Source organism: Athalia rosae, chromosome 2 (genome assembly GCF_917208135.1).
Source record: "Athalia rosae chromosome 2, iyAthRosa1.1, whole genome shotgun sequence".
NCBI classification, from domain to species: Eukaryota; Metazoa; Arthropoda; class Insecta; order Hymenoptera; family Athaliidae; genus Athalia; species Athalia rosae.
In genome coordinates, this window is record NC_064027.1 from 29,386,013 (window position 1) to 29,407,376 (window position 21,364).

Sequence of the window (21,364 nt, forward strand, 5' to 3'; positions counted from 1 at the left end):
CGCTATGATTTGCTCGGCAATCTTTTACTGATACTAGCTATCTCTATATCAAGAAATTTCATTAACAGAATCTCATCGCCAAGTTTAATATTCTGTGAGCTCTACTGCTCATACAAGAAAAACAATAACTATAATCCATAAGATCTCGAGTCAATCTTTGTGAAAATTCTTGCTTTTGTCTTATTTTTGGAAACTAATCCACACTTTTGTACAGACTTTCGTAATAATTTATAGTTCAATAATCGATCCAATACCAATCGCAACAATGCTCTTAATTTGTCGGATTATTAAAATATCCTTATCAAAGCTGAATCGAGAAAAGAAAGAAAGTATCATTGGTTGCAGTATACCTTTCACTGAAATGTGACAAGAGTAAAATAAATCACGTATAGAATGCAAATCTTAGATTATAAAAATGATCACTAAACATTTATCAATAATATCGTACATTTTAGAGATAAGACGGACGATAATTAAAAAAAAACAATGCACATGAAATATTTTCTCAATATTAAAAAATTGTGTTTCGTTTATTGTATCAATAATAGGTAATGATAGTGAACATTTCTTAATGTGAAGACTAAGAAAAAAAAATCTGAGGAAAAATCATTTCATATCAGAGAGTTTGTCGGTGTTATTATTCTGTTCGTCTCTTTTTCATCGCAATATGAGAAACTAATTGCATTAAATCAAAATACACACGCATAATTACTCCACTATTTCAGATTTACGATACGTGTATATCAATTAGGTTTAATATAATTTAATTTTTGGTATTAGCAAAATTCTACATTTTATTTTTCATACTTTATCCCTCCGATGATTTCAAATAGTTGGGCATATGCTCGTTATTACTTTACCAGAAGCACGTACCGGATCCATAATAATTGGAACGGTATTAATTAAAACATTGTTTATGCATCCCACATACTGTTCGCGATTCTTTGATCCACGAACTTTGGTTGGTCTAAGATGTCCGCCAATAAATACAGGATGTTTCGACACAATACCAGCTGTATTTTGACGCGCTGTTCCAGGCTGCCCTGTTTTATGATCCACGGATAGAACTACCGCGTTCTTTTGACGTACGGCTGGAGATAATAAAAACAGAAATATTTCGATTTTATAATGTAAACTGAATCGTGTATACGGGTCATGCATTTGTCTCCCCGAGCCAAAACTCACCTCTAATATTATGCCAATTTCCATCACACAAAGAATTTGGCTTTGGTGGTTCAAAGGAAGTCTCGATAGATCCTTTCTGTGTTCTTACTAAGAATCTGATCGTCCCGTTGTACATTTCCAATAGTAAATAATCTCGTTTACCGTGGGTTGACAACAGATGACCGGATGTTGAACGTGGTTTGATGTCCATTTGTATGTCGATCGTCCCTCCGAAGGCGTGTCTATCAACTATAATTTAATTTTGATCAGTGTACAATATTCTCAAGAAATGAACTAGCTGCTTACCATCTCTGTAATAGTTTGTTCCATTGCCAGGATAGAAGAACAGCCCTGGCTCGATCCGTTTGGAGCATGATATTACTCCGATCTTTTGAGCAGGTTCGCCGACGTATTGACCATTGGCCATGAAATTACTCAAACATCCATTAAAAGTGGTATTTATCCCGGTAGCCATGTATACGCTGTTGGATAATTCTGGTGATACACCTCCGATATAGAATGGTAGATTAACAGTAATCATCGTAGTGTGACCGACAGAATAACCGGTAACTGGTGGTTCGTCATCAATGTATAATTCTCCAGCGGTATCTGTTCTTTTGAAGGTCACCGTATGCCATTGATTATCGTTTAATTTTGTTGCTCCAACTAGTAAAGCAGGTCCGCTGCCGCAATCAAATTTGTAATGTACCTGTGAGATTAGGTTTCTATTAATACTGACGCTGAATTTATAACAGAAGCAGGCAAAATATAAAAATTACTGACCTTCCCCTTGTTGATATAAACAGCAATCAAATCGTGCTTGTTCAAGTCTGCGCTGTAGAATATTATACCTTGGTCTGCGAGTGTCTTAAAATCGATTTGTATATCGTAATCGTTCATGTATCTCCCTCTCAGAGAGCTGTATTCTATTCTACTGTGCTTTATGGTTCCTAGAAATATAAATGAAAATCACTCATTTTCTTGTGATATGGATAGTAAAAATTTGTAAATAGCTCACCGAATCGCCATCCGTTTTCTAAATCTGGATCTTCGAGAGGATAGTATGGCAGATGACATCCTCCAACTGTCACAGGTGCTGGGGTAGTAATTTCAACTGGTTCGATTTGCGGTTCAGTAACTTCTTCAGGTGGTGAATGAGTAGTGACTTCTGGTTCAACTTTACCACGTCCTTCAAGTGTGGGTTCTTTGTCTCCATCGTCGCCTTCATCCGGCACAAAATTGACAAGATCTGAAAAATTTCAAAACATCGGAGAATTTGGGTAGAAAAGAAATTTATGATAAATGCTTAAAATACTTGATTTTGATCCAAAACTCTTACCATCACCTGGAGTTTTGCCCTCACATAAACATTTAGTTAAAACGATAATAGTTAATGTTGTAAGAAAATTCATGTTGACGAGAGTGATATTCTATCATTACTGTATCGACGCAATGCCAGCTTTCTCTGTCATTATCACTATTCCATTATTCTCTAAGGGCAAAGTTTCATTGTAATCTCTAAATAGATTACTTCCATTATGTTGTTCATAACAACAAACATAAGATAGGCGCACATGGTGAATTCTGAGAATGAAATTAATCAGAACAAAATACTTACTGGTCTGCTCCGTGGGTGGAGGAGTTTCTTGGTACGTGTCCGTAGGTAGGGGTGGTGGTCGCTGATCAGTTTCTTCTTCGATTATTGAGGGCACCGCTATAAAGGATACCAATATAACGCATCTAGATGGAAAAATCCAAATATCATATTGACATACACTTACATGGTTGATCACCGCCCTTGCATTTACCCAGAAAAGCTCCTGGCCTATCAGTTGTATTCGCAAAGTTAATAATGATGCCGTTAAGTGTTGCATCTCCGATACAACCAGCAAAAGGTATCGTAGAACCAGCTGCATAGCTTTTGACGTAGAAGTCTTGGGGCAAACCACCGATGTATAAGCTACCATACAAAATATGTAAAGGAGATGGAGCTCTGTCTGTACTATAGGTTTCTTTATCATCAATATCCAATCTGAGGGCTTCATCGTCATGCGTAGCTGTGACAACGTGCCACTCGTTGTCGTTGTATTTGGTACCAACAGCACTGGTGACGAGTTCTTCACCTTGACTTCTAACAACCAGTTGCCCATTGACCAAAGACAACGAGCTAGTTGCCGTCTGATCTTCATTTGTGGCGTAGTATATGAGTCCCGATGGAGCAGTCGTTTTGAATTTCAGATTTATTTGCAAAGAATTTGGTGCCGACGCATTATGCCATCGGACGTATCCAGGATTTCCTTCTTCGAATGAAACCACACTAGCAAACTGGAAATTAAGAAAGCAGATAATGAAAGCCTCAAATTCATTACGAAGATTGTACTCACCCTAACGGGACAACCAGGCATCACGCCAAATGCTTGAGTACTGCCGCTGAGGTCAACAGGTGTTTCGTACATAATGACCTGATCGATGCAACCTTCAAAACCTTCGGTGGTAACTGACGGATATGAATGTAAAGTGGGATGACCACCGAAATATATACGTTCTTGCGAAACAAATGTATTCGCATTTCCGGGTACTGTCCCTCGTGTGAAACCGGCATTGTCAACTTTAAGAACACCAGTTTTTCCTTGACGAAGTGCTTCTAGCGAGTGCCATTTACCGTCATTGAAACTTGTAGTTGTTACAATGGCTGCAGGGCCTTCGCCAAGGTCATATTGATAAAGGATATGACCGTTCTTCATTTCCAGAGAGAGGAAGTTTCTTCCATTGACCATAAGATACATTAGACCGTTTTCGGCAAACGTCTTGAAGTTTAGCTCCAATGCAAACCTCTGTCCATTGAAAGGAATTTGAGACTGCTTCAAACTTATTATCGCGTATCCATTGCCATCAAATCTGTATCCGGTACTTGGCTGGAAGTTGATTAATTTGTCTCGCTCCATCGCACTTTTCCTGTTCATTTCTCCATCGACAAAGTTCCAGAATGATACTGGTATGTCTCCGATAACAAGCTCCTCCATTTCACCCTCAAATGACGCGGAAGTCACATCCTTTTGCATTTGGAACGACGTTGGATAACCACCGACAAATAATTTGGATTGTTCTTGATCCAAATTGAATATCGAATAAGGACCAGGAAGTACTTGTTCTTTTACAAACAGCTCATCTTCTCCTTCGCCAATATCTTCACGTATTATGAGTTTTATATTCTTTCCAGTTCTGTTGAGGAAGAGAAACATTGATTGCGAGTATAGGGTATTATTATGTGACTTAGATATCCCAAAACAACTTACCGTTCGATAATAACTTGTCGCCAGATATTATCGGCTACATATTTATTACTAATAATTCTTTCTGGCCCTGTACCGAGGTCAACGACAAGAACGGGGTAGCCATTTTCGACTAAGAGTGCCATGAAATCATTCTGGAATATAAACGCCGCTATAACTATGATCTGAATTTATGGAAGTTCCTCCACAAAACCAGACTTACCGTCTTCGAGCGTGATTGTTTACTCTTTTGTTCATTTCCCAAATAAAGTAAGAACCCGTTAGTTTGATTTGTTCGGAAATAAGTAGATATTCTAGTGGACGTCGCCAAGAGCGGTAGACCTTCTGGGTTCTTCAATTCTAGAGTAGTATTTCTGTAGAAAGTTAAGCCGATCTTGAAGCGGTTAGCAAGCTCTCTAGCATTCGCTATGCTCTGTTTAAGATCATCAATTTTTTTCTGCAATATATTTCCTGTTGTGTCAATGGAATTTTGTTTATGCCCAAGGTCGCTGATAAGATTCGTGATATTCGGAATTGTTCTGCCCAAATCATCCAATTGTTTATTAGCTTGCGATATGTCGTGTATCGAGTCTGCCATATCTTTCGAAAGTTGCTTTGCTTTTATAAGGTCTTCGGGAAGTTTTTCGACAATCCCATTCATATTATTTATTGCTTTTTGTGTTACGTCTTGGACGATATCAGCCTTGCTCATAGATTCCGTAGCCAGAGGTGACGACGACTGCGATGGGATAGCATCGAGAACTCTGTTGAAAAGAATCAATTAAATGATGGACTCGAGTCGATAAAAATATTTTTAATCTCATTTCTATCTCTACCTCTTGATGCGATCCAATTCATCGGTGTTGTTGCGATTCTGATTAGCAAGATTAACCACATCGTCTTGTGCTTCGTTGAGATCCTCCGCAAGCGTTCCCTCAGTCTGATCGAAAGCCTTTTTAGCCAGCTCTCGCAATTCCAGTGATCTATTTTGCGTCTGCATTGTCCGTTCTCCAATCCCATCAGACTAAAATGAGAACAAAAAAATTAGTGATCGTCTTAAACCGAGGCGTCTTGGATTGAAAATAATTGCTCACAAGTTCCGTAGCATGTTTTGCAGTGTTTACAGCATCTAGCGCAGCTTGATAAGCTGCCCCTATAGTTTCGGATATGTCCTTATAAGCAGAAGCAGCTCGCACAGCACTTGTGTTTCGAGTGTCCGTTAATATGCTGTCTAGATCGAGAGAATCCTGATACAATTCTTCGGCATGATTCGTGGCAGTTTCAACAAGATCAAGAACGTTGACTAATTCTTGATCGTTATTATATATCGTTTCGTTGAGCCTCAGCCGAGTATCTTTTCCGATATCTTCTTCTGAAAGTCGAATTTTTTTGTGTTAGATGTCTCTTTCCAGGTATTTAACATAATTACTTACTAAGAGCGTAGATAAATTCATTCGCCTCCGTCAAATATACTGTGGCATTCTTGTTGAGTTGTTCGCCAGCTCGGAGATCGTCCTGCGCTTCATTTGTAGAATTTTTAACAGTATCAAAGTTTCCCGTTTCTTGTGAAATCCTGTTCTCCAAGTTCAATCGTTCGGCATAACCAGCGCTCGATTGTGTCTTTACAGTTATATTTAACAAGTCATTTATTTTCTTGCTGAAATTTCCCACCTTGATGTCGAAATTTGAGACAACGGAGCTTAAGTTACTGACTGGAACATTATATTGCTCCATTTTTGACATCAAAATATTTGCGCCTTCTAATTGATCTGTTGCTTTGTCACGAAAACCGGTGAACAATGGTTCTTGAATTTTTTTTATCATTGCTTGAGCTTCTTTTAAGGCATTATCAACTTTTGGTCCCGTACCCTGTTCTATATTTAACGATAAAGACTTAACTTCGGAGACTATTTCGTTGACACGATCTATCTCCTTATGAACATCCTCATCCAAGAGTATCATCTCCGTTAACGTGGCTTCTGCGCCTTCTTTCCATCTTTGACCATTCTCAAAGGCGTATCCAACCCTTCGTATTTGACTATCTACTTCTTGATTGAGTCTGGAAATTTCTTGTTGCAATGGTAAGAAATTTACTCGACTTGGATCCAATAGTCTGACTTGTGGTTCTAGTTTATTTATTGTGTTATTTATAAATAGCAGGCGTTGATTAATAAAATGCCCCTCTGCAACGGTCTGAAAAAAAAACAACGATATATTTTTCTACATACCCCAAGTTAGAATGAATTCAATAACTAGAATTTAAGTCACCTCAAACTCGATGAGAAGCGGATTCAACAACTCTTCGAGTTGATCGGTAACGTCGAGAAGATCGTGAGCGCAGGAATCGCATTGGAAGCATCCCTCCCCTTCTAGAAGCACCCAACGATGTGGGCAGCTATCACATTTCTCTCCTATCACACCCGGTAGACAAGTGCACTGCCCAGTTGTAGTATTGCATGTCTTCCGGATGGAGTAATTTGTATTACAACCACAAGCTAAAAGCATATTTCACCCTTATCTTTATGGCTCTATCAAGAAAATTATAGTCATTTCTCGTTTTACTTACATATGCAACCTTCAGATGTATAATTCCAGTATCCAGCAGCACATCGATCGCAATTTAGACCAGTAACTCCAGTAGCACATCGACACTGTCCAGTTTCATCATCGCACTGACTGCTGTACGAAGCCAGTCCACAATCACAGGGTTTACATCCATCACATGACTTAAAACCGTAATGATTATCAGCACACCGATCACATTTCTCTCCAATTACATTTTCTTTACACTCGCAAGTACCGGTGTAACTGTTGCATCTTGCCATTCCGCAAGTATCGCACAAACAACTTTGACAGTCTTTGAGTTCAACGGCATCTCCATAAAAGCCAGGAGCACAAAGATTACAAGCTTCACCATATGTATTGTGCAAACATTGTAAACAACTCCCGGTAATGGAGTCACAAGAGTTAAAATCGTTGGTATCTATATTTCCTGAGCAGTCGCAAGGCTTGCAGAAGTCGTTAGGGTCCTGGGGTCTACCATAATAACCGGCAGCACATGACTCGCAACGTCCTCCATAGTACCCTGGTAGACAATCGCAGCTGATTCTGTTACCTTCTTCATCTACGTCGCAGCCAGTTGCAAAATTGTTAGATGCAATGGGCAATGGACAAGCACATATATGACAATCGATAGGGGTTCCATTGGTAGCGTTTCCATAATAACCGGTCTTACAGAACTCGCAATGGTCTCCGCTTGTATCATGTTTACAATTAAAGCAGATGCCAGTATTTACATCGCATGTATTTGAATGACCATTACATTGACAAGGCACACAGTAGCCGCCATGAGGTCCGGATGATACCCTGTAATATCCTGGTGCGCATTCTTCGCATGATAATCCTTGGTAATTAGGAGGGCAATGGCAGTGTTCTACGCTACTAGCCTTTATACTATTTGGAGTGTACGTATCTGTAGCAATGTCCAAAATTACATTGGACAGTAAAACGGCAACACTGGGTTGCCAGTATTTACCTCTAATGAAAAGTGCCTGGAGATCTTCTAGTACAACCATTATTTGCTCTCTTGTTGCTGGTAGGTGGCCTAGAGTGACAAAATTGCTCTCTACTATCTGAACAGATGCTTCAAAATCCACCGACGAAGGCGGTTGCTCATCGGCGTAATGCAGTAAATAAGTATCGGCTCCATACAAAATAACATCCGCACCTCCGAGTGCATCTCCAAATAGTCCTGTAGTATAATGAATCGTGTATCTTAAATATCCTCCATAGGATGTCAACATTTTACCGAGGTAAGTATCCGGCGCAGAGAAGTAAGTAGCGTTCTCATGAGTTTCATCTAGTGTTAACTTCATAGATATCTGGGTAGCATTATGTACAACTGGAAGACCTTCCAAAATATGTGCAGCACCAGTTTTATCATTAATTATAGCTCCATCCCAGTTCTTCATATCAACGAAGTAGGTTTTGTAAAGGTTTGCGGATGAACAGCGACTAGTTTTTCCAAAACAAAAGCACTTGGTACACCCTTCGACATTATTTTCTTGTATATTGAAAGTACCCTCTTTGCAAACGTCACAACCCAAGCCTTGAACGTTTGACTTACAAAAGCATTCTGCGGTGTCTTGATCGCATATATCGGTCGTTGTTCCTCTGATATCACAGTCACATTTAGTGCAATCAGGATACTCGGCATAGCCAGCTTTGCACTTGTCGCATTGTCTACCGATTACGTTAACTTTACAGTTACAATCACCATTGAAAAGACTGCATTGTAGATCACCATCAATCACTCCGAGAGGATTACAGTTGCATTCTGAACAGCCAATTATTGGATCAAATCCATAGGTTCTAGGTCTACACTGGTCACAACGCTCTCCACTGACATTAGGTGGACAGATACATTCCCCAGTTTCAGGTGCGCAATTCACTATACTTGGACAATCGCAAGGTCTGCAATCAGGATATCCATAATATCCAGTTTTACATATTTCACACTGCCTACCGATAACATTTGGTTTACATGGACACTGACCGCCAAAAGTTGCACATGCGAAACTTGTGCTTCCATCAACATCACAATTACATGGTTGAGCGCCGTTGTTATGATCAGCAGTAAGTGAGAAAACAGAATCTCGACAAAATCCATCATCGGTGATATTAATATGGAAATGGTTGTTGCCACATTTTTTGATGAACTCCTTCGTTTGATCAAATTGAATTTTCTGCATTATTTCATCCACGCGTTGATCAGCAGGAATCACGAGAATATAGTCCAACCAGACACCATTTCCAGGACCCTTCTTGAATGTTATAACAAAGTTCTCTATCAAATCGAATTTGGTTTCTCCTCCTGATTGACGTACGATGTTTCTACATCCACTATTACTCGGGCAATGCAGAACTGGTATCTTGGCCTCATAGAATTTACCGTTTTGAACAAGTACTTCTAGTTCAAATTCTGGATGATCTGGTTGATAATATTGTACAACAAAAACATATTCCCCGGGTTGTGGTACTTTTGCTTTAACATCAATCATTGTATTATCGTTATTCAGATAAATCAGTCTTGTAGAATTGTCATAAATACCAGTAGGTTTACTGTTACTTTCAAGAGCTTCGTTGTCAGCTTCAAATTCAATTTGTTTTGCATCAGGAGCTTCTGGAAACATTCCTTGTACACATTTTCCATCTTTGCGAACACAAACAGATTTCGGTTTTATATAATCGAGAGATATTTCTTCAACAGGGATGGCAACTATCGATTTTATTGCAGCATTTATACGCGGTTCGCCGGTTAAGATGATACTAGCGTAATTCGATGGGAAATTCATTGCCGCTACTTTTCCATATTTGTCTACAACAACTTGTCTACACATTGTGGTATATTGGCAAGGGTAAAGCGTCACTTTTCCTCTACCTGCAGCATTAGCTTCAACTAATACAGTTGAAGTTGCATCATCTGAACCCAAAGTGATGTAAGTTATAACTAAAACATAAACCCCAGGTCTAGAGGTTCTCAGATCGAAATTAATTTGAGATTGTTTATCATTTATCAACGGTATACGTCCTTCGCCAAGTTCATTGAGGATTGTACTGTCTTCCAGGTATTCGGTTAGTCGAACCCTCTCATTTTCTCTGACTACAAAGCCGCCTTCACCATGAACAGTATCAAAGGGTGCTAAACTTGGATAACCGAAGTGTCTACAAAGGCCTCGATGTCCTATTTGACAGGGGAGTTTAACTTCATGAGTCAAAATAGTAGCCTCATAATAAGCTGCTGGTAGAAGTACAAAGTAATCGAGAAATAGACTCTTCTTGATCGATATGCTTATATCCCAGCGTCCAGGATTCATCACAAGAGGTGAGGGAACAGTAGCCTGTGGTCCTGCGACTGTAACAAAAGTCGGCTTACGTGTTGGTTTGAAAAGCACTTTAAATTGTTGCTCAGTATCATAAGGATTCTCTGGTGTGATTCTGATGAGTCCAAGAATCGCATCAGGATTTGGATTAACGTAACGTAAAATCATTCGATATAGAGTTGATTTCGAAATGTGAACATCCTTGATGATTTCATCTTGAAGGGATGAAAAGACAGCATAACCTTTCCAACTGTACTCTGGGAAAAGATCCTCAGCAAAGCTATAGCGTACCGGATTATTGCTAGGAGTCCGTCCATCTTCAACTTCGTATTGATATTGATGTAATGTGGGAAAGTAATGTGCTTGTAATGGTTCTGAACACGTGAGACCATTGACTCGAGGTCTACATTGGCATTGACCCGATTGTTTGTCACAAATTGAATTTATAGATCCACCGATATCACAGGCACATTCCATACAACCGAACAAATTGCTCTCTTGAAGGCTATACATTCCGTCAATGCAATGGGTACATCCCCTTCCTGTAACAGTAGGCTTACAAATACATTGGCCATTTTTAGTATCGCAAACAGCGATCCCTCCAATTACTCCTGGTATGTTACAGTCACACTCCTCGCATCCTTCAGGATTCCGGGATTGTAAATTCCAAAACAATGGTTTACACTCATTGCAAATTCGACCCTCGACACGCTCTTTACACTGGCAAAGTTCTCCTTCAGGTAGTGAACCGCAGCCTTGGAATGTTTCTATGACACCAGCTGGGTCGCAATTACATCCCTCGCAAGTTGGGAAATTGTAAAAGTTTTCCTTACATTTGTCACATCGTGAGCCATCAAAATTATCACGGCACTGACATTTGCCATCGATGTCACACGATAGTCCTATTGCACCGTGATTGTCACAGTTACAAGGTAAACACTCTGGATACTTATAGTAACCAGGGCTACATTGTTCACAATTTTTACCAGAGAAATTACTCAGGCAAGAACATGTTCCCTTTGAATCACATCCAACAAATCGAGAACCGACGGTGCTACAATTACAAGGTTGACAATCTGGGTATCCGAAATATCCATTGGTACATCTGTCACATCTGGACCCGCTATAACCTTCTTTACACAAACAATGTCCATCGGTTTTGTCACAAACCTCATCCTCAGTGCCATGAAGATCACAATCACAGTATCCACAAGATGGATAGCTGTAATAACCATTTTCACAGACATCGCAGGTCCTACCTGCATAGTTGTTTTTACAAGTACAATTTCCTGTCGTGACGTCACAAATCCCGTTTGATGATCCCAACGGATTACATTCACATGCTGCAAGAAACCAGAGACTAGAATTCTGATAGTATTCCATACACCGAAGAAGTATACAATGTTTTCTTTTTACTCACGCAGACACTCCGGGAAGTTGTAGTACCCCTCTGCGCATAGATTGCAATAATGCCCCGCGTAGTTGCGTTTGCACGGACAATGTCCAGCCGATGCTTCGCAATGATATCCGTCCGTTCCTTTGAGATAACATTCGCAAGCTCTGCATTTTGGATACCCGAAGTATCCATAACTACAATCGGTACAATCAGGTGCAACGAACTCTGGACGACATTCGCATTTTCCTGAACCTTCGGCACAGTTTCCGGTAGAATAAGACAAATCGCAGTTGCAGGCTGGAAAAAAGAGATCCACGATTTAAAAATTACCTAACACTCGAATTTATGAACACTGGGTATCTGGATATTCTCAAGGGAGCTATATCCAACATTGATATTAACATTTTTCAACATTAAAAATGATAAATTTAATGTGGAGGATACGAATTAGAAAAAATTGATGTATCAAAGAAATATACTCACGTTGACAAACATCAGTTGCATTTAGTGGTTTGTCATAAGGTTTATAATATCCAGCTTGGCAATGATTGCAATTTATACCCTCAGTATTGTGTTTACAATTCTGACAAACACCACCTCCTTCATAGTTCCCATGAATATCCAATGACAAATGCTCCTCGTCAATTTTAGGGTCATACTTGCATTCGTCCGAATGTCCAAAACAGTTGCAGGCTGTTGAAAATAGAATGACTGGTTAGTTTTATGAGTAACTAGCGTTGCACTCTTGCAGGCACTGTATCTGGTGTGTGGTGTCCGATGATCTTATTATCATCTGTTATTCGATGCGATTATCGCAAAATTTGAGACGTCAAGTCGTTGATGCATTAGAAGACGAATAAAAAACTCTTTTTCAAAATAGGAAATTTGAATGTAGATCTAGCTCAGAAGCCAAACGCTTACGTTCGCAGGTGAATTTTTTGAACGAAGTCGACTGTTGCCATTTTTTTTGTTCAAATCCTTTACAGCACGAGGCACATTGAGGACCACAGGTATTATGATGACATCTACAAAGGAGTTTGTTCGAATTATTCGGATCTTGAACATCGCAAGTATCTGCGTGACCATTGCACATACAACGTCCACCTATACTGATGTCTTTTATGGAGTAGAAGTACTGAAAAACAGAAAGAAAACGAAAACGAGTAGGTATGACAATAAAACGATGTTTTTTATTTTTAAATTTCTTTGGAACTCACACGTCGGGTAACTGTAGGATCCTGCCTGGCAACTGACATTAAGTGTCCCAATAAATTTTTCGTTCGTAAAAATCGGAATCGAACATTAGTTGCTCTGGTCCATTCTTGGAGCAACGTTGAATTGAAATAATGATTTGCCGATGGCCTGTCGTTCAATGTTGAAAACGGTATCTCGCCACCCTCTAGAGGTACGAGTCTTGAATAATCGGTGGTACAAATAACGCTGTCATCTCTGCTTATCGGATTGTGACTATCGACGCCAAAATATGTCAGACAGTCGCTCGCTGAATCCGAAAAATACTGCCACGGTGACCATGTCTTTCCATAATCCTTTGATTTTTCTAACGCCCATAATCCCGGTCGAGGTGAATTACCCATACGTATGTAAACGTAAGCCACGTGAAATTCCTGAAAACACACAATCCGTTCAATATTAAAATCTCAAATCATTGTAACAATATACTACGTGTGAGGAACACAGCTCGGATGGTCCTCTCCAGCTACATCAGATGATTTATCAGAAAAGGAAACGCTGCAAGATAGTGAATTTCCCATTTCAGATGATTACACCCACCAGTCTACGATTCGATAAAGCATCGCCTCAAACATACACTATATGTATCATTCGGGCCATTCGATATTATACAGCAAAATAATTCCGATCGAAATGAACCTGCACGAATAATGAACGAATTCCCATAAAAATTGACGTCCGAGTGTCTTAAACGCGTATACAGATTGTTCAATGAAATTATAATATCAGCTAGGTTTCCGGGGTCTTCGGGATCGTACAACTCGAATACGATATCGTAATTCAAAAATTCTTGATATGTTCATATTTTTTTCGCACTTTTCAGATATCAAAAACTATTTTTAAATTCTCAAGCAAACTTAAGACCGCTAAACTCTCATATAGAATGAAAATCTTGAGCTTAATCATCATCTTTAATACACTCTGCAAAAAAAAAGCAAGTAAGGCTCGAGATCTACTCCGGTGTATGACAGAGATCGTTTGTCCGTTCATCATCATCATCTGAATGATTCTGTCCGATCACAGGGAGTTCATTGACGGTTATTGCAAAGCCAGGTCAATGGTTATCTTCCTACATAATATAAGTTCGCTTCTCATTTCTGACAAACTATATAAATTAGTTTTGAGAGGCTTGAGAATAAAAACCAAGTAAATCGCTGATAAATTTATGAATATACTCACGTATACACAGACGTCTATTTATTCACTGCAATCTGAATAGAAAATTGAGAAGTAAAAGAACTGCAACACTGGGTGTTACTCACCTGCCCTAAGTCGATTGTTAGATTGACTTCATTGTATTTCATTCCACGCGATAACGGCGGTGATTGCCACCACGTTTCCATTCCATCAACGGCATGTTCCGGAGGATGTCTTTTCTGCGGATCGTCTGGGTCGCAGTAATCGCACACCTGAGATCACATGTAAATTAAAACTTTGCAGAGCATATCGTTCAAATAAAAAAAAAAAGAACAAAACAAACAATTAGAATGAGCAATGAAATCATCGTTTACAGAACATAAGAAATGTGTAAAAATCTTTTCGAAATCATCATAAATTATTTATAGCATATTGTACAACTGGGCATAAAAACTTATACGTCCGGCCTCGATGTTTGATCTTATAAAAACTGTAAAAAAAAAACTTTGTACGACTTGGTAGGCTGATACTTTCTTATCGCAAGAGGTCAATTATATCTACATCTTTCACGTTATCGGACTGTTCAACTTTCACCCCAACCAAAATCTCTCGCTTTTCTCGCGTTCTTCGTAGTATTATAGATATACCTATAACATAATATGAAACATCACCAATATCAAATCGTCTTTAAAACAGGTCACCAAAAAACCCACATTATACATGTGTGTAGGAGTGACGTGATGAGGGGAGAAATTTTTACTTTGGGGTAAAGTTTTCTGCAGAAAATTTCTAAATAAAAAAACTTCAAACTACAAAATTCCTTCTTTGTACAATCGCAAAAAAAATTTGTCAAGCTAGAAGTATTATAATTTTATTGTTTGAAAAAAAAAAGTTTTCTGTGTGTGATGAATTCAAAAGCAAGCTGCAGGAATAATCGAGTTTTGTTATATCTTTTAGTGCACCCTACACACGACCGAAGCTAGTTACAGCGTATATCTATGGTTACAGTAGCAGGTCACTACTGCATCTCGAGTTTCCCCATGTTCCTTTTTGAATAGCCAGAGGTTCATTATCTCGATGCTCATATAAAGTATATACCTATATGATACAATATAACGCTAGGATACGTCAACCATGCGCACGATATTACCAAAAAACATCTTCATAATCACCCAATTATGCGGCAATGAATAAAAAATGGCAGGTTTTGAAAACCCTTGAAATTCGTGTTTCATTTTTCAAATAAATCAGTCAGCGGTTGAAAACTCTAATTTTCTGAGGTCATTGTTAGTCTTGAAAGGGCTTAAGACCTCATTGATGCTTGTCAGATTATCCTAATGCTGCAATGCATTCAAAATTCTTCAGTCCTTTTTCAAAAATAGTTGAAAATCTATGGTATAAACCAGATGAGTATTTTAAATTTAAAAACCGCACCGTTTGAAATATCCTTTTTTTATCCTGGAATACCGAAATAATTCATTTTTAATATCTTAAAAATGGGTTTCTTTTCTTTTTATTTTCCTTCTTGGATAAAATAGAAATAATAATTCCTTGCTGCAATAAAATCGACAAAAAAATTTCTCTAGTATGCGTGGGTTAATAAACTTCTGTGCGACTGATTTAGAACATGAAAATTTAGGTCTACGTCTGCAAAGCTCTTCGATGCAGCGAAGGAGCGGAAGATGCAAGTTTATTTCTGGAAGTCAAGAATAGGGAGAGTCCCGAAACTCCAGCTCCGTAATACACTATTCAAAAATCTTCAAATATGAGGGCTGTGAAATGCAGAAGAAGAAAGCAGTAGAGAACCCTGAAACTTGGTCTCGGACAATTTCAAATAAAAACTGCTGACACAGAAAATGTAACGAAAATTCTGAAATAATCTTGATAAATATTTTCAAAACACGTGTGAATTCTGAGGCGGGGTCGATATATTTGGAGAGGAAAGAAAGTACTTAACAAAATAAAAATCTGTTCATAAAACTCACTTGTCCTTGGATCAAATTGATATCTTCATCCTGATCGGCATTAGCGCCAACCAATTTGCAGTAAAGTTCTCTACCAGGAGTATCCACACCGCAGGTAGCCGTTGCATGTATTTCTTTTCCTTCTGCCAAGTTGAAATAAGGCGGTGTTAAAATTTCACCATTGGCAAAACGTGGTGCCACGAGTGAAAATATGACACAAAAAATCCACCACTTTTTCAACATCGTTTTGATGTATCGTGTCCACTGTTTTTCAAAAAATTATAAAAAACGAATAAATGAAATCGGAGATATACAGGCGCGCCGGGGCGCCCGGCGCCTTTTTTAAAAAATGGAAGATTACTCCGCTGTCAACTACTGCAGCCTCGGTTCTCATGAAAATCCTTTTCCACCCGCGTTTTAAGGGATTTGGATTATTTTCCTTTATTTAAGATAAATCGTGGGATTTTTGCTGCTTGCGCAGCAGGATCCCACAGAGATCGAACCAAGACGACGCTTCGGGATCGACTGACTCGCCGGCGGTCATCGTCGGGGGTTCCTGTTATAAGAGGGTGGGGATCATCTGGACTCTGGAGGAACGACTGTTACAAACACATGCCACTAAATTCCGGCCTTATGCGCGACGATCATTTTTACAACTCCCAGACTCCGGGCTACAGCACCAGTAATTTCGCTATGTATTCTCATGTAATTAATTCTTTCTTGGATAATGATTCCAGTTTAAAAAGAAAAAACGAAAAAAAGAATCAAAAACCATACAGACAAAACAGAAGTTTTATAATTGCTAACAATATTTTTTTACAATTCAAAACTCAAAGGACTCGAGAGAAGAAAATTTTTCCGAGAATATCTTTAAAAGATGGCATCAGAAAATATTTGTCGTTTTCTGTGTAATTGATGTATTCTTCTTTGGTTGTCGAGTGTTGATTTTTTGACGATTGAACAGGATATACTTATAATTATATGAGACATCGATTGGTAATGATACGCGAGTACGGAGAACTTATTAGATTATCAAAGTTGCAAAAGAGCAATAACCCTTCGACGTAATGGCGTCTAAAATCATAGAATATGAAATCTTCACTGATAAATTTTTATAATCGAACAGTTCTACTCTAAATGAATTCAACTCCTGTTTGTCAAGTATTCGAAATCGATGGATTTAAATTCATATAGGTAATATTTTGTTAAAGCGGTTCTAGCATAAGCCATGCCGCGGAGGCGTAGGGAGGGGGGGAGCAGAAGGAGGTTGAACGAAGGAAGAAATGCTGCGAAGCGATGGCTTTAGTATAAGAGAGGCTGGTCGCCAGATGTGTATGTTCCGCATGTTATCCTCAGTCTAGTAGCTCTTCTTTTCAAAGAACCTGCAGTAGAACCGAGCAGAAGACCCGCCTGCAGATCATTCCCATTCCAATTCCCATTCGCTTCTCCCGAGGGTCCCTAACACGAGTTATAAGTTCGCCGCTTGTATAGGGTATTCACAAACACCTATACGCTGCGGTGTATACAGACTATAAAGACGCAGATATAGATATACAACTTATGTATAAGAGGAGACTAGAATACAGTACCTTGTATAACAATGAAAATCGTTTAGCTGTTCTTTCGTCCTTCGGGAAATTTCACAATTTTTAATCATCTTTTTTTAACATTCATACTCATATCGCTTGGCAGGTTGAATACTTGAAGTTATATTGATATGAAGATGTGATGACTGTGAATAAAAATTGAAGAAAGTCAATCTCGATAATATCGCATCAATCGAGCATAAAAATCTACGTGATCTTGGTCTCAAAATATCTTTCAACTCCAACCGTGTAATTTAAAAATATAATTATTGTATGATTTTTTAAAACGCGATCGTTGGAGAGAATCATCTGCTCAACTAGATCAAAATATTTGAATGTTAGGAAAAGAACTGATTTTATGTTACTCTTTGACCCTATTCCATACTCCCAAGAAAAGATGCTCGCAAACTCTGGGTATCTGAAACCACAGGCAGGTTGGATTAGTATGGAAGTAATAATTGGTTGCATGATTTATTCATTCAAAGTATCTCACTTCGTTTCTCCAGACAAACAATCGCTACTTGGCTTGTGCTTGAATTTTCCAGTAAAGAATTGTCAGCGAAACTTGGCGCAACTCCTTAAAAAAAAAAATCTTGAATTTTTTGTGTTAATGATAAAGGCTGCCAAATTAAAAACGCTTGACTGTGATGGAGGAAATACTAACGCCATACTATATGATGAAAAAATGTGAGGACTATACTAATAAAATAAATAAAAGTGATCTACTGACCCCGTCAAAGTTGAATTTTTACCACTGTACCTGCACCCCTGCATAGATCTCCAGTACCTTTTGGATGTGTTCCTTCAAAACTGCTCACAGGTTCTGTTTATTTCTGAGTCAGAGGTTCTTTAACGTTGACTTATGACAGTGCACTACAGTACTTCATTTATACTCCATTGACAACTTAGTCTTTGTAAAGTGAAAGACTATGGAACACTACTATTTGCAATATATTTGTGGCTCACGAACTAACGCATATCATGCTTACCTATGTACCAGACACATTTGCTAAGATGAAATGCTTGCACTAATATTCTACGTTTGATAATTGTATAAACGAATTTAAACCTTCTTTAAACGTTCACTTCACCAAGTTCCTCACTCGTCGTTGGCAAAAAAATTCAAACCAAGTTTAGATTTTCAGACTCACCCTTTTTCGAGTTTCTAATATTGGCTAGGCAAAGCATATCATAGGATTTGATAACCTTAGTTTTAAATCAACAATTAACTCAAATTCAACATGAACTGCGTGAAAATCACTGATCTCTACAAGTGAAAATACCTTGTGAAGAATACGCCGTTCGTAGACATAGTTCACCTGAACCGCGAAAATCGAACAGCGAGTGTTTTGTTTAATATCGATATTATCGAACTACGATATTTGAATTTCGATATCGAACTAAACGATACGAGTTGAACGGCGGCAATAATTTGCGAACGTTAATTATTGTCAGACACGAACAAATCGATAATTGAAATTACTTAGTGCTAATAAGTTGTTGTTTGTATTTAGAACTTCCAATTGATTCACATAAATATACACTGTAAATCATTAGGTGTCAATATAATATTCCGGTATTCTTAAAAGTATATTACAATAGATTCATTATTATTTGTAACTGGTGAGTATAATGACGGCACATTTAGTGACAATATTACAGCTTAAATAGTAAAAGCAATAAAATTATTAAAAATAATATTTGTTATATTAACAGTAACAAGGAATCATGTGGATAACATAGTCTGCGCAACGTAAATCACAAAAATATAATACATCGGCACATTACAACACAATCAATTTTAATCATCAGGAGTAATCTGATAATATCATTTAATAAAATTAGTATAAATCTAGGGAAAAAAGATATAAAGCCTTGAATAATATCAAGTCTCAGGCAAGATTTCACTTTTTGAATAAATTCATTGCAACTGTTATTAAGATTTTTTACACCAATTTACTTTTGCTTAACTTGTCGTTTGAAATATATAGTAGAGAGCATTATGCTGCCGCTAAGCGATACCGAGATAATAAAGTTGCTCAATAAAACAAGATCTGCAGAGTCCATCCATATCGTAAACACTCTAGCTGTAATTAAAGAAGAAATGTTTGTTCGAATATATTATAATGAATTCAATTTGACATATTACTCACTGAGATTTGTCAGTGTAGAAATAACCCATGTGAGCACAGAAATTGTTTCAGCATTTTTTGCACGTAAAATAGCTGCCAGCTGAGCTACTTTACTCGATGCAGAGATCGGTGTACACATTGGCTGAAAGAAATCATTCATTTAACAAAAAAATTTTATAGAATTCCCCAAAATAGGAACGCAAGTACATAGGAACAATGGTTTTTTATTTTCTAGATACAAACCGCTAGAATAGTCAACACACTCTTCGGGATAATTTGAAACAAGAAAGCGCCAAAGATAGAGAAGTAAAGAATGGTGACCAAGATGGAACCTGGATTCACAAGGTTCAAGTACAATAGAACGAGATATATGAGTACAAATTCCTGCACCAGAATAATCGGATATTCCATGTATGACAACAAAGAGTATCCATTTGTGTAATTATAGCTAGTCATCACTGTATAACTGAAAAAAAAGTAAGAAGCAATATGAAAACGAAATTGAAAAAATTCAGAAGCAAATCAGAACTGAAGTATTTCTGATTCTATTCCCATACCTTGTAAGTTCCAGAAATAATCCAAGCAGTGATATTCCAGCAGCTGATTTGAGTTTGATCAGATTCATAATCTGTGGTATTTTTTGTACAAGACACATCAGTATGGTGATGATGCTTAAAAAATCAGCGAATAGTTGCAGATACATTGTCAGGCTGTGGAATTGACTTTAACTTTGCTACTTGAATGATATTCTCCTTCAGATTTTCATTTGAAAATGTTGTCTAAAATATTCTAGGCACAAGCCAAAGCCCAAGGCTAGCTATTGTCAATATTCGATGCTCATGGTTGTATGCTTACAATACTTCTTGCCCTCTGACTGCAGGGTGAACATGTGAAAAAAACAAAAACAAATGTCAAACTTTCGCACAGTTGTATAATGAAGGAAGAGATTCTAATATGAATAAGAATAGGCCAAAAGAGTATTAGGTAATGTATGCTCATATTCAATGCACCTGTTCTTTGGTGTCATACAATATTCAAATAGCTCATTCTGCTGAACCACGGACCCAAGGATTGTTCCGGCAACTGTCAACTGTACTATTACATAACTAGTTGAAAATGAATTTCTGACACTGGTACAGATTGATTAGACCCATTGGGTCGAGGCCAACGACAGTGGGAGCTACCCAGAGTACATAGATGCTTGCATTACATGGTTTGCATATTTTGTTACTTCAGTTATTAAATAGATGTGTTATATTATTATATGGTAGCAATGGGTGTGATCTGTAGATGAACTGTAATTAATCGATGAAGTAGGAGAAAAATGAATGCCATGATTATGAATTTCGACGAGTGGTAAGCTTCAAGCACCCATCGATGGCGTGATGGTGGTAGGTGATAATAATTCAGCTTATACCAACCCATTGATTGGATTGTACGCTATCCGGAAAGCATGGTTTTCACGCATCAGCATCAGTGCTTACTACAAGCGCGTACGTCCCTCGTATTCTCGTACTATGACCGCACTATGGATGCATGGCATGCACACGTAGAAAATTTGACGTGTGTGTTCTGCTGCT

At 38.1% G+C, this 21,364-nt stretch overlaps 2 protein-coding genes across 3 annotated transcripts; both read right to left on the reverse strand.

Annotated features, from left to right (window-relative positions):
- Positions 1 to 498: 498 nt before the first annotated feature.
- Positions 499 to 16,597, reverse strand: LOC105692526 (laminin subunit alpha). Its single transcript, XM_012411785.2, has 21 exons — positions 16,088 to 16,597; positions 14,228 to 14,374; positions 12,932 to 13,339; positions 12,636 to 12,849; positions 12,198 to 12,407; positions 11,739 to 12,011; positions 7,003 to 11,661; positions 6,705 to 6,931; positions 5,870 to 6,629; positions 5,531 to 5,808; positions 5,273 to 5,460; positions 4,660 to 5,200; positions 4,461 to 4,591; positions 3,549 to 4,386; positions 2,946 to 3,489; positions 2,783 to 2,878; positions 2,183 to 2,413; positions 1,948 to 2,114; positions 1,471 to 1,873; positions 1,186 to 1,413; positions 499 to 1,091 (listed from the first exon to the last, which is right to left on the reverse strand). Exons 1-21 carry the CDS (start codon positions 16,307 to 16,309, stop codon positions 826 to 828), a joined length of 11,031 nt encoding a protein of 3,676 aa, XP_012267208.2. The 5' UTR covers positions 16,310 to 16,597; the 3' UTR covers positions 499 to 825.
- Positions 16,598 to 19,131: 2,534 nt separating this feature from the next.
- LOC105692524 (solute carrier family 66 member 3) lies at positions 19,132 to 21,355 on the reverse strand. 2 transcript variants are annotated; one of them, XM_012411779.4, is made up of 5 exons: positions 21,206 to 21,355; positions 20,342 to 20,658; positions 20,028 to 20,250; positions 19,806 to 19,926; positions 19,132 to 19,739 (listed from the first exon to the last, which is right to left on the reverse strand). In XM_012411779.4, exons 2-5 carry the CDS (start codon positions 20,485 to 20,487, stop codon positions 19,609 to 19,611), a joined length of 621 nt encoding a protein of 206 aa, XP_012267202.1. In that variant the 5' UTR covers positions 20,488 to 20,658; positions 21,206 to 21,355; the 3' UTR covers positions 19,132 to 19,608. The 2 variants fall into 2 exon arrangements, with proteins under 2 accessions (XP_012267202.1, XP_012267203.1); XM_012411780.4 differs by lacking the exon at positions 21,206 to 21,355 and adding an exon at positions 20,795 to 20,932.
- Between the last annotated feature and the right edge of the window lie 9 nt (positions 21,356 to 21,364).

Excerpts from the sequence above, each read along its gene's own strand:
- LOC105692524 (XM_012411779.4), bottom strand. The coding sequence starts at position 20,487 with ATGTATCTGCAACTATTCGCTGATTTTTTAAGCATCATCACCATACTG. Across the intron at positions 19,927-20,027 it reads GTGTGTTGACTATTCTAGCG|CCAATGTGTACACCGATCTC; the intron begins GTTTGTATCTAG and ends GATTTCTTTCAG. Across the intron at positions 19,740-19,805 it reads TTCTACACTGACAAATCTCA|CTAGAGTGTTTACGATATGG; the intron begins GTGAGTAATATG and ends CTTTAATTACAG.
- LOC105692526 (XM_012411785.2), bottom strand. The coding sequence starts at position 16,309 with ATGTTGAAAAAGTGGTGGATTTTTTGTGTCATATTTTCACTCGTGGCA. Across the intron at positions 6,932-7,002 it reads TACATCTGAAGGTTGCATAT|CTTGTGGTTGTAATACAAAT; the intron begins GTAAGTAAAACG and ends ATATGCTTTTAG. Across the intron at positions 1,874-1,947 it reads TTTATATCAACAAGGGGAAG|GTACATTACAAATTTGATTG; the intron begins GTCAGTAATTTT and ends CTAATCTCACAG.